Source organism: Embiotoca jacksoni, unplaced genomic scaffold (genome assembly GCF_022577435.1).
Source record: "Embiotoca jacksoni isolate LCO1_2020_lvr unplaced genomic scaffold, fEmbJac1.0.p SCAF_15, whole genome shotgun sequence".
Taxonomy (NCBI): domain Eukaryota; kingdom Metazoa; phylum Chordata; class Actinopteri; family Embiotocidae; genus Embiotoca; species Embiotoca jacksoni.
This window is the reverse complement of record NW_027185285.1, coordinates 14,195,840-14,212,178: the sequence shown is the minus strand read 5'-3', so window position 1 is coordinate 14,212,178 and position 16,339 is coordinate 14,195,840. Positions and strand designations below refer to the sequence as shown.

Genomic DNA, 16,339 nt, shown 5'->3' with positions numbered 1-16,339 from the left:
GGTTGCTGATGATGCTTTTGAACTAAAACCCTGAATTGCTTTTGTTTCCTTGTCTGTACCTTATGAATACTGACACGCATCTTCGACTGGCTGTTTAGTTTTGTTTTCATTGCTCCATACCTGTAATGGATTTTTTTACAATGTTTTTCTGTCAAGGTTCACTATGGACTAAATAAATCCATATTCTAAATACTGGCAAGCAAATATAGATCGAACATAAGTTAAAAATATCCTCTGCCAGTTGTCATTAAATTATACCTGAGGACTTTTTGCCCGTTTAATTGGTGGTAAATTTGAAAATGATCTGGTCCAATGGAAAGGATTAGAGTCAGGGCTGTGTGAATGTATTTAATTTCCTCTCATTGTTCCTTCCTGAACTTTTGTCCGTCTGTTTCTCAGTTACTCGGCTGGAAGAGCGAGAATCAGACATGAAGAAAGAGTACAACGCTCTGCACCAGCGCCACACTGAGGTGAGCAGACATTCAGCCCGAGGACGTCTCTGTGGGCTTCACATGTTGCAATAGATTCTTTTCTAGATTTCATGCAGAATTTATTATTGCCTATCCATCAATATTTGACATATTCCGCCTAACATACAAACCCGTGAATACAAATCCAGTTAATATTATCATCCTTAACTAGTATAACTATAATCCACAATGTACAAATCAGATGCTTCAATGAACGCAGACCATTTCTATGAAACAATGACACAATATTTAAAATGTATAGTACTGTATATTACAAGCAGACACAATTTTTCAATGTGATGGACTTAAAACAAACTGGTCCCTGTAAATTGTTGTCAAATTATAATGAAAGTGAAGCTAGTCAGTGGCTGCCTGGACAATAGAAAATGTAAACATTGTAAACAAGACAATATGCATTTTAAAATGACCACCAACACATAAGCCTTGTGTTAGTCGTAGTAATAAACAGCGATATGTAAAAGAGCCACTATGGTCCTCATAGCGCTATAATCTCATAGTGTGATTGTTTTGTCTTTTGGCTCACAAAATCCAACATGTAGGAGATTATAGATTTTGTAATTAAATCACTGTAATCCTTTTACTTCCCATGTTGGCAACTTCCAGTTTCTCCTATTTTCTCGAATCATTTCTCATTCTTGTTGCTTTGAATCACAGATGATTCAGACGTACGTCGAGCACATAGAGCGGTCCAAAATGCAGCAGGCAGGGAGTAACAGCCAATCCGAAGGCCCCGGCTGTGGACGAACGTGAGTGGTTTTTTTTTTTGTTTTTGTGTGTGCATTGATGTGTTATTGTCATCTGTGTGGATTTAAACTGTAACTTAGACCCGCCGATGTTGTTGATGATGTTTCATGTTTTGTCATGTATGTGTTAGGCTTTTCATGTTTCAACATGCTCATTGTGTAGATGCTGGCGTTGTTTGTCAGGAGTTGGGATGAAACAGCTGGTACAGCACATCCCATCTGACAGAGAGGAGAGGCTTGTGTACAGAGAAACACAGCAGACATCATGACCCTTGCGGCAAATAATTAGAAAAAAAAGAAAGTTTGGAGTTCATTTGGCAGCTTGCAGTGTTCAGCGGTTACCCAGCCCGTTGGGCACGAAGCAAGACGAGCAGCGGGACATCTGCTGCAGCTTTAGGAGCTGAACTGCAAATCAGTCGCCTCCTGCAATATGTCCACTAAATCCTTAAAAGATCTATATCCTACATTCATGAGCTCACAAATCTTCATCAACTGCCTGAATCACTGGAATACTGATGAAAGCCCGTGTTTGATTGTTTTGAGTGTGTATATGGTTGCCTTGTAAAACCCTGCTGAAGGTTTACAGGATGTATTATTTATTAAGACAGGAGGAGGAACTTGAGCTCTGAAACCTTTACTAGTAAACTGCTCATAACAGGAAGCAGTTTTAATGAGAAGAGGAGCAATCTTATGAATGCAGAGTGATGAAAACACCTAAAAACTGCCGTCTGAGTGAAGGCGTAAAAGTGTGTGTGTGTGTGTGTGTGTGTGTGTGCGTGTGCGTGTGCGTGTGCGTGTGTGTGTGTGTGTGTGTATCATGGCATGTTCTTGTCTCCTGTCTTTCTCTAATCAGTGTCTGTCTTGTCTGTCTTGCTGGCTTGCTCTCTGTGCTGCTGTTTGCACAGTCAACGCCACACATGGAGGAAAAGGTAAATCCGTTATGGTCCCACAGCTGCCCTTTACTCCGCTCCCCTCAGCTCCGCCTCCTAAACGGGCCTGCTTGGACTTAAAATGTGACTGAGAAATGCTGATGCCCCTCCCTATTCTTTTGCTTTGCCTCGACACTTTATAAAAATAATGATTCCCTCATGCGTTTCCTTTACTGGTTATTGACGCTTGTAACAGCTATTTATTATCATGAATGTGTTAATGAAGTTGCATTAACAAGACATTATGAACGAAAGAATGGGTCGAAGGTCATGTTGAGCAGTGCGATGCATATTTTCCAGTTGTCTCCATCTACCTTCTCCTCTTTCTCCCTCATGTGTTTGTGTCTGCCTGTCGGTGCGTCCCTCTGTCTGTCCGTCTGCCCTGCTTGTCTGTAGCTTTGTCCATGTGGTCTCGTGCATCAGGACGTGGGTTCGACTGCAGGCCTTTACTGCTTCTACATGGAGGTCTTTTTCATGTTTTGTGTTTCCTCCGGTGGTCTTTCTCCACTCAGTCCAAAAACAAAAGTGGATTTGCCACTTTACAGGAGTAGTTTCACATCTTGGAAAATACTTTAATTCGCTTTCTTCCTGAGATAAATGAGATAGACACTCTCATGTCTGTACAGTAAACATGAAGCTGGAGCCTGCAGCTGGTCAGCTTAGCTTAGCTTAGCACAAACACCGGAAACAGCTACCTCGGATCTTTTTGCAAAAGTATGAACCAGCATATTCCATTTAATTAAATTACATTTATTTATATCGCTCCAAATCACAACACAAAGCTATTTCAGGACACTTAACATAGTAAAGTCCTTACAACAGAACATTATACAAAAGAACCCAAAAATTCCCACATGAGCGTCTGAGAGGAAAAAACTTCCCTTTAACAGGAAGAAAAACCTCCGACGGCCATCTGCCTCGAGCGGTCGGGGCGAGGGGAGAGCAAAGCGTCTAAAACTTATTCATTTTCATGTCTTTGCTTTAACCTACACGTCAACCAAAGTGTATAATCAACAACGGTGTGACTGTGACTTTATCGTCAACAGTATTGATTTGGAGTATCTGCTGGTTTCCACCAGTTTCCAACCTGTGCTAAGCTAACTGACTGTTTCACACTGCTTCACTTTTACTGTGCAGAGTCAGTGGAGTCAAACTCCTCATCAAGACTTGTCAGCAAGAAAGCAGTTAAGCATCGTTCTCACCAAGCTACTACTTTAAATGCAGTAGTTTGAAATCGCTATGATTGTGAGTGACTGTCGATCGTTTGAACCCTGCCATCGCACCGGCAAATTCTCCAGCTTGTTTCGTGCCTTGCACCCAATGCATGCTGGGATGAGCTCCAGCCCTGCAGAGGAATAAGAGATTAAATATGATAAATTGATAACTGACAGTCAGCCTCACGTTAGTCTCCACCCCCCTCTGTGTCTCCTCTGCCAGCAGCAAAGCGGAGCGGCCGCCGTCGTTGAGCCTGTACCCCAGCGGCGAGGGCATGGTACGTGGGGGTCTCGGGGGGGCTAGGATGATGCCCGGGAAAGACATCTGGCAGGTCAGCGAGCTCGGCCAGTCTACCTTCACCTCCGCCTATCAGGTGGGACAGACAGCGGCCCTGTCCTCCTCCACGACCACAACCGCAGCGGGGGAGTGGAAAGGGGAGGGGCCAGCCTTACAGCTGCTAGCCACACCCACTCGGACTACCTCCCCTCCCACGCCTGGTTGTGTCACGTTTGAGGGAACTTTTTTAAACCACATCTGTTTGAAATCTGCCCTTTTACAATATACATGTTGACTCAAGCAAGCAGGGAGCATATCTATGTTCTTTTTTTCATGGGATTTAACTATATCTTTTGATGTGATTGTGGAGCTTCTTTCATGTTTTGTCATGTTTTAGTTTACACGAACACATTTAGTTCAAACCTGTTTGCAAGTGTTCCTCATTTTTATTTTTCAAACTAAGCTACAGATACAAGTTAAATGGCATGAAGTGTTATGTGAGGAAAACTGAGGAGCCCAGGTAAGAAAAAAAGTGGAGAGGGTTGTTTTTCTTTGTCGTCGCTCCGTCTTGTATTCGGATTTGAAAACGTCCCGAGAGCATAGGCGCAGCTGGAAATGTTCATTTTAGGACTTAATTTTAAGTTTTGACTCACGATGTGTATATTCTGACCATGACTTTAAAATGCTGAACAAACAATTTAAAAATGTCAAAATTATTCATAATCCAGGACTGAAAGTGTCAAAGAGTCACGTTGATGAGTTGATCCATTGAATCAGTTTCATGTCATCATTTAAAACATTTTTAAAAACTACTTGATTGGTTTATTATCTTCCCAAAACAGTTCAGGAACATTTACCAAAAGAAAAACAAACTGCTAAGGTATCTGTATTTGTGGGCTCTGTGCGCCAAGAAGTCACTGAACAGTAATCATTTTTTGATATAATAAAATGACCAAAAGTTGACTTCACACTACAAGTAGGATGGCAAAATACGTTAATCTATGATCAAAATATTGATCTTCATTTATCCACAATGTAAGCTACTATGTGTGTGTTAAGGTCTATAGTTTTGTTCTAATTGTACATTTAAAAATGAAAGGGAATTAGACCAAAAAACATGGAGTTGCTGACAAGAAGGTTAGATGATAAATGACTCTCTCCGCTGTCATTTCGCCTCCATGGTAAAAGCGTAGAATCCAGTAGGAGCAGTTGCTAGAAATAAAAAGAGGTGTGCAGGTGTTATTGGTTAAATTAAGTGGCTGACCTGCCTCCATTATGTGATGTTCATATAATGTCGTTTGTCTCCTGTTCCCGGGTCACTGCCTCTGCTGTACGCCGCTGTCACACATCAAGGAGGACGGATCAGAGTCTGACTCAGTGGCCCCCACACCCAGCAGCACGGGGAGCAAGTCCAACACACCCACCTCCTCCGTCCCCTCTGCCACCGTCACCCCCATCAACGAGGGACTCCCGCAATCTGAATTTGACGTAATGCGAACTGGGAACCGCAGGAAAAGTGCCAAACGTCTCAGCCGGAATATGGAGGTGCAGGTTTCCCAGGAAACCAGGAATGTCAGCATCGGTAAGAGGAAGTCACCAAACATGTCCCCAGTTTAAAGCTGTAATTGCTGAGACGATGATTTTGCATCTTTAGTGTCAAGCGCTACGAAACTCTCACAAAGATCTTTAGATGGATGACATGTCGTTCCGCCGTTTCTGACGCGTGTCTTTTTTTTTCAGGTATGGGAAGCAGCGATGAGTGGTCCGAATTTCAGGAGATCATCGATTCTACCCCCGAGCTGGAAATGTGTGTGGACCCGCGTGTGTATGGAGGAGGAAACAGGTAAACTTACACTGTGGCTGCATTACGCGCACATATGAAGTGCCCACCGTTAGTCAAAGTCCTGAACTTTAAAAATGTCACTTTTTTTTGTCGAAATCTTTTTATTGAAATAGAAATTTGAATGCGGCATACATGAAGTGCAGTGCTGCTCAGTCCAATGACAGTAGTAAGAATCAGAGGTGGATGCACACCAACATTCACGCCAACACAAGCCGAGGAAGAAATGTCACATTTTTGAGGAAGGGGATTTAAATTAATGACTGTGTTTGTAAACGCTTGTGTATATTTACTACAAAAGACATAATGCAGACACATAAATTCTCAAAATTTTCCAAGGCACGTGACAGTGTTTTAGATTATTTTCTCACAGCAAACCTCTCTGTCTACTTTTATGTTCATCAAAATGAGGTTGTGTTTTGAGCAACTTTTTGGGCAGATTTCCAGTCAGTTAAGACTTTATCATACTATAAAATCGACGGGTACATTTCCCCATTAAAACAAGGTCAGTAATTGTTTATCAAACAGAAGATTCTTGAATCCTTTGGCTAAATGTGAAATACAAAAATCACCAAGACTAAGTTTGCCTGGTTCTTTGTTGGATTGCAGTATTAGTTCATTAAAAAAATGTTATGTCGTGATTGAAACAAATTTTTCACTCTCACTGTCTAATGAAATTTGAATGTATTTCTGTTTCAGCCCCTCTCAGGGCATAGTGAATGAGGCCTTCGGCATCAACACCGAGTCTCTCTACCACGAGATCAAAGACGCCAAGTCGGACATCATCGGTGATGTAGACGCAGGTGCCGAGCTGCTCGGTACGAACAGCACTTTGGCTGCTATATATGTTGCTGGTTTATATTCAGTAGTAATTCCCTGAAGCTTAAAGTATAAAACAAGCTGTACCATCAAATCTAATTGCTGGGTGCAACTCGGTGGTATTCTTCTAAGGAAGGAAAAGAAGTGCTGATGCATGTGTGTGTTGCACAAAGGCAGCGTTTGTTCTTTCTTTGCATTACTGCAGGGTCCATGTGAGGCTGTGTGGATGTGCTTCTGCACTCTGAACTGTTTTCCGTGCACATCCAACACAACCCTCCATCACTGCACAGCCATTCTGAAAAAATATACAATAACACGCATTTGACTGCAGCCGCAGCCTCAGCAGCTCATTCATGCACTGTTACATTTATTATTTATTTGTCTCTCTCGTTGGCTTGTTTCTCTCTTTTTTTAGGAGGTAGAGGCTCGTTCAATTCAGCCTATTTCAGTGCATTTGGTTTCACTGTCACTCTCCATTTTGAGCTCCTACACTTTGGGGCATTCTGGCCTGGTTGCTTTGGGTTTTCATTTACTATCCCTGAATTTCATGTAGCAGAATCAGGAGGGGAAATTTGACCCGTTTTCTTGTCCATCTGTTAACCTCTCACCCGTTTGTGTTTTTCCCCTTTATGTGCTTCTGCTGGTGACACCCATAGGCGAGTTCTCAGGTGTGTATCTGAACATGCATTTTTGGTATTTTTTTCTTTTACTCCCTCAACTCCTTTCTACTCTCCAAACTCCTCATTGAAGAGTAAATATTAATCAGAGCATACAAATCATAAAACAGCGTATTACCATAGTTGTATTTGTTAACAGATAAATAATATTTTATTGCTTAATTAATTTGAAATTTGGAAATTATATTGATGCAGTAGATGGCTAATATCCATTTTATATGCAGTGGAGCAGTTTTTTCTTATATCTTTGAAGTCGCAGTGAAATAATGTTAATATTTAGTGTTTACCACAACGTATACCTGTTTTCACGCCTAAAGTTGACGGCCAATTACATAATAATATTTTCTCTGTTTAGAATGACCGACGGTTTCACTGAGACTTTAAAACACATTTGATGATATCTGAATAAATCGGTTGGGTGACAGAAACACGCTCTGTCCTTGAGCCTGTTTCAGCATGAAGTGTGTTGAAGTCCTTCACCCATGCTCGAAATCCAAATTAATAAATGCTCATCAGCATCGTTTCTCTTCTCTTCCTGGTCTTCTCCTTTTCTTTCTCGTCTCTAATCTGTGTCTTTTCCTCCGTCTCTTTCTCCCTTTTCCCTCTCTTCTTCTTCTTCTTCTTCTTCTTCTTCTTCTTCTTCTTCTTCTTCTTCTTCTTCTTCTTCTTCTTCTTCTTCTTCTGCTTCTTCTTCTTCTTCTTCTTCCTCTTCTTCTTCTTCTTCCTCTTCCTCTTTGGCCTCCAGTCCGTGATGATTTCTTCGGTAAGGCGGCCCACGCTTACGCTCATGGTCACATTTGCTTGTTTTGTCATTCCCTGGCCTCCAACTTTCACATCACCCTGGTTGCTTCTTTGTCTCTGTTTTTATGTGGCTTTATATTTACATTTTATGCCACCTTCGCACCTCACATACCCACATTTTTAATACTCTTCAATAAAAAAGCTCCTGAAAATGGCCTTGCACTAAACCTGTGGCCAGTTGTGTTGGCGTGTTACAGAACATAAGAATAAAAACACCACTATAGAAAGATCTCATGTTAACAGTGCAGAACTCTGAATCAAGAAAAAAAACCATTGAAAAATCATTTCTCAGGAGATAAACAGGATAACATGAGGCGACTGGGTCAGTTGGCTTTGATAGACTAATGAAGACTTGAGTTCATTAGCTGTAGTGAACCAAAGCATGACAACAAATTGACGTATCAGAAATACGTATGTTCATCAAAGAATATGAGTGTGACAGTTAAATCTGTCAGTCTGAGCTGCAGGTTCAACCCAAACATGAGAGGATTTACTTTTCTGTCTGTGCAGTCAGATCACACACCACGACATAAACCTCGCAGACTTTTAGAATTCACTTTATCCAAAGACACAATCCAACACCAGTCCTTTTGAAAATAAAAGACCCTCTCGGCATTTTGTTTTTGTTCGTATGTTTTTCACGTTCTCCTGTGTGAAATATTCTCTGTGTTGGAATTCCTGCTTCAAGTTTGTGTGCTTGGCTTCTGTTGCACAGTGCTTGCTGCTTTATGTATGTTTTTCAGTTAATTTCTATTAAAGATAATTGGGATTTAATTTGCAAATTAATAGGTTGAGCATGATACTGTATCTGAAGAGATCAACCCTGAATTCTTCATATTTTTGCCCTCATCTACCTTAATAATTTCTATCAAATTACATTTTGCATTTTGTATTGAAACATTTTTTCTCACAGAATGTATTAATGTAATAAAAGTTTGCTAATACAGCTGTCCAGGACAGTCTACTTTAGACTGTATCTGTCTACTCTCAAGAAAAAAATAATAAGAGGGATAGTTTTTATGAGTATTTTACATTTTATTTTTTCAATATTTTTCAAGAAACCTTCCTTTCTTAACCTAACATTTAAAAAAAAAAAAAAAAAAAAAAAAAAGAGTTTAAAGCAACAATCTGTCCTCACATTTTGATTTAAATAAGCTATTAAACCTTTTTTTGTAGTAATCCCTCATCCTTTGTGACACTTATTTTGGTTGGACTAAAAGACTGTAAACACAGAAACAATGACACTTGTCGATCAGATTGATTGAATTATAGATTTTGTGCATTGGGTTGGATGAGTAACAGAGACGTGAATGTGACTGTTTCAGGGATGGGCAAGGAGGTGGAGAACCTGCTGACAGAGAACAAACAGCTCCTCGAGACCAAGTAGGATTAATTTGAGTGTGTGTGTGTGTGTGTGTGTGTGTGTGTGTGTGTGTGTGTGTGTGTGTGTGTGTGCGTGTAAATCCTCATTCATCCAAAGGAAACAGTGTTTGTAATATTTACTGAAATATTTGACATATGTTGAAATGAGTGAGGATTTCTCAGAGTTGTTCAAGATGTGCAATAATCTGCACCTCTTTTTTATCCATATAACATCTTCTTAGAACTAAAAGACTGTGTGGACATGAAAGCCCGATTTGTAGTTTCCTGACGCTGGTTCTGAGATCTGACTTCATCTTTCTGCTCTTCGCTCGACAGAAACGCTCTGAACATTGTGAAAAATGATCTAATTGCCAAAGTGGACGAGCTGTCAGGGGAGCAGGAGGTGCTGAGGGAGGAGCTGGAGGCCGTGAGGCAGTCCAAGAACAAGGTGGACGCCAGAGTCAAGGAGCTGGAAGAAGAACTTAAGAGGTGAAAATAACAGATCGTTGTTTTTCTTAATAACACGAGGAGTTAAAAAAGAAAGCAACCTGCTCCTTAAACGTTATAGATCCAGTTTGAAAGGATTCCTTATACAACTGCTGCATATTTATAATCCTACAATGTCTTTAAACTGGTATGATACTAGTAACGGGAAATACGCTCTGAAGGATAGAAAGCTCAAAAGCATGTTAAGTAAGCATCAAAGCAGTTCGAGGGCAATGAGCACAATAAGTGTTGACCTGTAATCTGAAACCGAGAGACCATAAAACAATGGATTCATCCTCACAGCAGACACAGAAGGAGTAACGTTGATATAGTCTAACACTGTTGACATGGACAACCAGAGGACAACATGTCTGAAAACAGACCTCTGTGTTTCTGTGTTGAAAACTATAATCGTATTGATTTATACTCCTCTAATTTCCTGTAACGATCAGTGGAGTCTCACAGTCATACTGAGGATAAACCTGCGATTTCTTTCATTTCTAATTGTATTCAGTATGAACACAGGAGATACTCTGTGTGCTGCTGAGTGTGCTCCTTCAGTGTTTCAGGAAAAATAAATCTTAGAATAAATGTGCTTCCTAAATTCCATTTCGTATAATATGTAAGCAAAAGATTTATATATATATATATATATATATATATATATATATATATATATAATAGTTGATTTGTCCGTGTGGCAGCTAATTCCTGCTTCTGTAGAAAGTTGTTTACATTATTGTTTTGGCAGCAGTTAACACCGCTGTGGAGCCAACAGCCAGGAACGTAAAGTTGGAAATCCTTTATGAGTTATACAGGCGCAATATTTTCACACTCTGAATAAATCTTAAGGTGCTTTAGATACACTTGTGGGCTACACAGTGAAATTATTTTAGGTGAGGGAGTTTTCGGAAGAAATGGATGACAGTAAATTTGTTTCATTTCCTCAGAGACTGTTTTTCAGGAGAGACCTGGCCGTGATGAGCAGGAACATCATCAAAACAAATTGTTTAAGAGCGACCATACAACAATGAAAGCAGCTTGCAGGAACCCAGCTGATTAAAATGGTTTATGAAATACAGCGACATCCCAACATCCAAAACTCTTTCAGTGTTAAAGCACGAGATGAGACTTTTTGTTGTTGTTTTTTTTTACATTTCAGATGTTCACTAACAGACTTCAGCTAGAAAGTACAGAAACTCTGTACGAAAACTCTGATGGAGTCCGTGAGAAGGATAGCGTGAGCTCATATTACTACCCCATACTTTCCTGCAAAGGGACTGTAAAGGAAAAGTCTCCACTTGTCAGCCCATAGCCATTGCATCATGTTTTGCTGTTTGACAGAAGTAGTTTCAGAAGTCAGCAAAAGACACCAAATTTCTCCAACTAAAGTGTCGCCCGGTGACTCCCATTCTCAGCACCAGTAGATCAGAGGCATCTATTTCTCTTCCTCTCTGTCTAATAGCTCACACTCCACAAGCAAAAACAAAAATGTGTCTCTGTATTTTTGCTGTGTGGCTGCAGGTTAAGAGCAGAAGCTCTTGGGGCGTCTCGGGACTCCAAGGATGAAGGAGGTGATGATGTGAGTAAAACAGCCACTAGCTCATCTGCATTAACACATTGAATCAGCATTTGTGCGTCTATAATTAGTATAACTAGAATCTAATGCTATAAAAAATAACTTTAGTCATGCCATTTAGGAAGCTGACAAATTGAATACTTTGCTAATATTTGTCTGCCACAGACTATTAGTCCTTTGGTTAATGTGGAAACTGTTGTGTTTTTTTTTTAAATCTTGTGCAATCAATAGGATGACATTACGCTCTCATGTGCCCAGTTTTCATCACCCATGCAAGACGGCGACATGACAATGACCCAGCGGCGGCGCTTCACTCGGGTGGAGATGGCTCGCGTGCTGATGGAGAGGAACCAGTACAAAGAGAGGCTGATGGAGCTGCAGGAGGCGGTACGGTGGACGGAGATGATCAGGTAGGCTCGTGAAGACGGCGCTTTAAACTAGAGAGGAACAAGTTCAGGGTTTAAAAGTCAACTTACTAAAGTACGTTGTAACAAAGGTTCAACATTAACGTCACAGCTAAGAAATTCAGCTACACTGAGCTCAAAGTCTGATATGTGTCTTCATACTCTTAATCTTGCAGAATATGTTGTTATTTGGGGTTATATATGTTTTATTTAGTTTCACAAATATTTGAAATATAATTTTAATACACTCTTAGCAAACAATGTGTCTTACAGCACCAAACACATACAGTAGAATTGCAGAATCAGTGACCTCATTAAAGTCACTTTGCATAACCTATCTCCCTTTTTATTTTTATAAAGCCTCTTAGTGTGAACCAAAGGTTTTATTTTTCTAGCTTTGAAATGTTTTTTTTTTAATTATTATTGTCTTACTGCTTCTTTACTTATTACATTTAATTTTGGGTATTTCATATGATTTTATTCTATTTAACTGCTTGTGGCCTTTAAAGCATTTTATAATGTTATTTCTCAAAGATGCTATATATCTAAAGTTTATTGTTATTATTTATTTCCTTTGACCTTTCACCTCTGTTTCCTCTCAGGGCGTCCCGGGAAAGTCCTCCAATCCAAGAGAAGAAGAAGTCCACCATCTGGCAGTTGTGAGAATCTTCATTCATTTAACTTATTTACTAAAACAAAATCAGAACTACCTTAAATTTAGTACAACAAAAACCTGCAAAAGTCAACCCGCTCCTCCTCTTTCCCTCTCCATCCACAAGCTTCGCCCGTCTGTTCAGCACATCGTCCAGCCCTCCGCCCGTCAAGCGGCCATACTACAGTGTCAACATCCATTACAAGTCTCCCTCTCCGGCGGGTTTCTCTCAGCGACGCAGCCACACCATGTGTCAGATCTCCACCTCCAACCGCACGCTGGAGTTCTTCCCTGAAGAGTGAGCAGCCGCCAGCTACGTGCCTTCATACAGCTACACTAAAACCTCCGTGCTTATCTGCTTCCCACTCTGCTCGGGTCTAAAAATGCCCGCTTGCTTCCTCGCTTGCAGCAGCTTGGAGAGTAAAAAACTTTCCGAAGGTTCTTGAGTGTCAAACACAGAAGTGCGTTTCGATTTATGCGCTGGCTTCATTTTCAAATGGCCATTAGTGTTTTTAGAACCCATTCAGACAAACCTCTTCATGTGTGCACGTACTCTAAATATCACTGTAGAAACATAAATACACACACGTCTGTATTAGTGTTTGCATTGATATGAAAAGAAGATTTACTTAATGGTAAAACTTACTAAAAGTGACTAAAAGTAAAACAATTATTTCACATTGAAATGATCAGTATGGCGAGGTAAGAGTTACCATGACGACCTACTTCCTGTCTTGAATGTAAAGCGTGAGTTTGAACTGGAAAGTTAATTCTCCAGAAGTCTTTGCTGTTAAACTCCGTCTCACAACCACAGACAGACAAATACATCAGACGTAAACACACCAACACGATCAGACATACTGTAAAGGCATAAGTGAAACTGACCGCTCCAAATTTGTTCTCTTTTACATTTCGAATTTTTTTAGAGAATCTTCTCATTAGTTTGAATTTGATATGATGGAAATACGTCTTGGCTTGAGCTCGATGAGAGCTTTGCTTAACAAGTGCCAGAAACTCCACCGCTGTTGCTTTCCTTATCTTTACCTCCTCTACTCTTCCTCTCTGTTTCCTCTCTGTCCCTCGCTGCTGGCTGGCAAGGCTGCTAACGCTTCGCTCTCTCTCTCTCTCTCTTCTCCCTCCCGTTGCTTCCAGACTGGCCAGTAACGGTGTTGCGTCTCTCCTCAGCGACTCGGCACTGTTGGCCCGCCGAGAGCAGCGGCGCGAACAGTACCGGCAGGTCCGTGAGCACATGCGCCGCGATGACGGCATTATGCAGGCCTGCGGCTGGAGCGTGCCGTCTCGCTTCAAACAGGTACGTGCACATGCACACACACACACACACACACACACACACACACACACACACACACAGTCAAAGACACATGATCCACATACACAACAAAACAAGCAAATAACTTGGTTTGTCTGAATGAAGACAATAAGCTTCAGGATCTTTGACTCACTGTTCGAGTCACTGACAGCCAAGAAGGAGAGAAGCTGACGGTCTGATCGGTAAGATTTAAAGTGTTGAAGTGGTGTTCACAAATCACTTTTAGAGTCTGTGGAGTTAAACCATCCGTTGTAAACTTGTGAAAAACGTCCAATGGAAAAGTCAGGGTTGTAAATTTATGAAAATTATTTGTAGTTAAAAAAAATGTAGAATGTTATTGGTATGCGAAAAATATCAAGTCTGAGGTCACACGAGGACAAACTGGTATGAGAGTCAGCATTCCTGCTACGTATGTGATCCTGAAGTGCCATGTGCACAGGTTTATTCAACAACTACAGACTTTTAAATTATTTCTGAACATCATTTCACTGTCTGATCCTCATTTGAGCCCATAAAAGCCTGTTTTAAGGTTAATTCTCCCTCGTGAAGGAGGAGGGCGTTAAACACTTCCTCACCCTCTGCTGTTGTTTTGAGAAGACTCACAAGTGTTTAATTTATCCAGCTTCTAATTGCTTGCCCAAGGACCACGATTAAATTATCCATAGGACGGTTAAAACTGATTGTTGGTCAGCACCCCCATCAGACTGTTGGTTAATGCCGGCTGCTGTTATTGTTCGGCCCAGCCCGGTGCATCCTGGCACATGTATGAACAGGAGGAGAATCAACTTAGAAAGCTGTGGTATTTTTCAGAAAATATAACAACTTTTTTCTAGTTTATCTTATTGTGTAACAACTCTAATTAAAAGACCAAAACCAACATCTGTCAGTACTTTCGGACTTCCCTGTCCTGCACTCAGCCCCAAACCTTTTAACCCCTGTTGAAGAAATACATATTTAAAAGGGGCTCACAAATACATCATTTTTATATTATTATCCTATAATATTTAGCTACTGTAGTAGCTAAAAACAAGTTATTCAACAGGAAGTAACATTTGTTGGGGACTATTTTCAGCTGTGGAGTGACACACATTTAGTGCTGTAGTGAGTATTTACAGGACGTATGTAGGATTGAGTCAGAGCTGAACCAGTTCTTGTTTTTTTGACATGAAGGAAAATGTCACAGTGAAGTTCTATGGCACGACAGAATAATAATCGAATTGTCAGTAGAGTCAGTTTATTGTTGGTTTTGGTCTGTTAAGAGAGTTGTTGCCAATAAGGCCTTTACATTTAGATGAGTCCAACACCAGTGAGAACAGTAGAAAACTGTCTTTTCCACTTTGGCTTCAAGCATGAACATGATTTCATAGCATGGAAGTGTACGTTAAAGTTTGGCTGGCAGACTGAGGTCGACCCTGTGCAGCTCCCAGGCCAGAGGGCAGAGTGTGTTGGTAGGCAGGCGGCTCTAACTCTGGTCTCCCACAGACTGGTGGTCAAACGGACAGCGCTCAGGACAGCCCGCTGAAGAGACAACAGGCAAGTGAGACCGACAGAGTGCCAGCATGCACCTCCATGGTTCCTCCTCCCTTTAACCCTCCACCCAAAGCTCCGACCCGGTAGATACAGAAAGAAAAAAAAACGCAGATAACATAAACGGATCATCAGGACGGTTTTCAGTTTTGTTGGCAAACAACTGAAACACTTCGAAGCTTTTTAACTGAAGTAATATTTTGTAAAGAAACACAAATCAACATTATATGTTCAAAGTACAACCGCTCCTCTGGAAATGCATGATTTTTAGGCATGATATGAGTCTGAATCACTATTAAATGCGACTTACAGACACATACACACTGTGTATATATATATATATATATATATATATATATATATACAGTGTTTATCTTATAATTGTGGAGTTTTTTCCAACTGATTTTCTCTCCGTCTGCCAGTGACCTATTAACCTTTAACCTCTGTCTGTCTTATCCTGCCCTACTTAACACTGAGCTTTATTTTACTGTTGTTTTCCAATCCACTCGAAAATATTTACGAATAGTTGGCACGTGTACTTTTATGGAATTATAGCGTCTTCCAGATTATTCTGAGTGTCAAAATTTTTGTTTGTGGAATAACTGGAAAGTCCCAGTGAAAATCGGTGACCTGTGTGTTTCTGTCATCTCTCTATTTCTAGCAACAGTTAGCACCAAAGAAAGGCACTGAAAAATCCCACAAACATAATCCTAAAATCCTAAAACACAGATCGAACCTTTAAAAGCAGAACTATCAGGCCGGGACGTTTCTGTGCCGTGCTTCATACTTCAGGCTTCAGTGGTGTGTTTTCCTAATTTCTCGTTACAAAATGACAACATATCAGGATATTTCAAGTACAGCTACAAAAAAGTTTAGCAGCAGAAACAATAGAAATAAAAACACATTTGGGTGCCACAATCAAAAAGTACAAGGGTGGATCAATAAGTTCTGAGACTGCTCTGTTGTGCTCACCGTGACGCTCACCGTAAGGCTCACCGTGAGGTTCACCGTGAGGCCTGATAGTTCACCGTGACCTCACGGTGAGGCTCACCATGAAATTCACTGTGACATTCACCGTGGCGCTTACGGTGAGGTTCAACGTGAGGTTCACCGCGACCCCACCGTGAGGTTCAACGTGAGGTTCAACGTGAGGTTCACCGCGACCCCACCGTGAGGTTCACCGTGGGGTTCACCATGAGGTTCAACGT

General features: G+C 40.9%; 1 protein-coding gene across 22 annotated transcripts in view; it reads left to right on the top strand.

Moving 5' to 3' along the window:
• The window catches only part of mapk8ip3 (mitogen-activated protein kinase 8 interacting protein 3), a 33,590-nt gene that overhangs the window by 6,691 nt on the left and 10,560 nt on the right, over nucleotides 1-16,339 (top strand). For 5 of the 22 annotated variants that reach the window (XM_069149785.1, XM_069149774.1, XM_069149775.1 and 2 more), the window contains exons 3-19: nucleotides 400-470; nucleotides 1,146-1,237; nucleotides 2,140-2,163; nucleotides 3,601-3,709; nucleotides 5,008-5,236; nucleotides 5,395-5,497; nucleotides 6,194-6,312; nucleotides 6,970-6,981; nucleotides 7,736-7,753; nucleotides 9,117-9,174; nucleotides 9,490-9,642; nucleotides 11,164-11,221; nucleotides 11,450-11,628; nucleotides 12,225-12,281; nucleotides 12,402-12,572; nucleotides 13,427-13,586; nucleotides 15,087-15,137. In XM_069149785.1, coding sequence (XP_069005886.1) covers nucleotides 400-470; nucleotides 1,146-1,237; nucleotides 2,140-2,163; nucleotides 3,601-3,709; nucleotides 5,008-5,236; nucleotides 5,395-5,497; nucleotides 6,194-6,312; nucleotides 6,970-6,981; nucleotides 7,736-7,753; nucleotides 9,117-9,174; nucleotides 9,490-9,642; nucleotides 11,164-11,221; nucleotides 11,450-11,628; nucleotides 12,225-12,281; nucleotides 12,402-12,572; nucleotides 13,427-13,586; nucleotides 15,087-15,137 — 1,664 coding nt within the window. The remainder of the gene's footprint in view (nucleotides 1-399; nucleotides 471-1,145; nucleotides 1,238-2,139; nucleotides 2,164-3,600; nucleotides 3,710-5,007; nucleotides 5,237-5,394; nucleotides 5,498-6,193; nucleotides 6,313-6,969; nucleotides 6,982-7,735; nucleotides 7,754-9,116; nucleotides 9,175-9,489; nucleotides 9,643-11,163; nucleotides 11,222-11,449; nucleotides 11,629-12,224; nucleotides 12,282-12,401; nucleotides 12,573-13,426; nucleotides 13,587-15,086; nucleotides 15,138-16,339) is intronic. The other 17 variants (XM_069149789.1, XM_069149777.1, XM_069149791.1 and 14 more) reach the window with 16 other exon arrangements.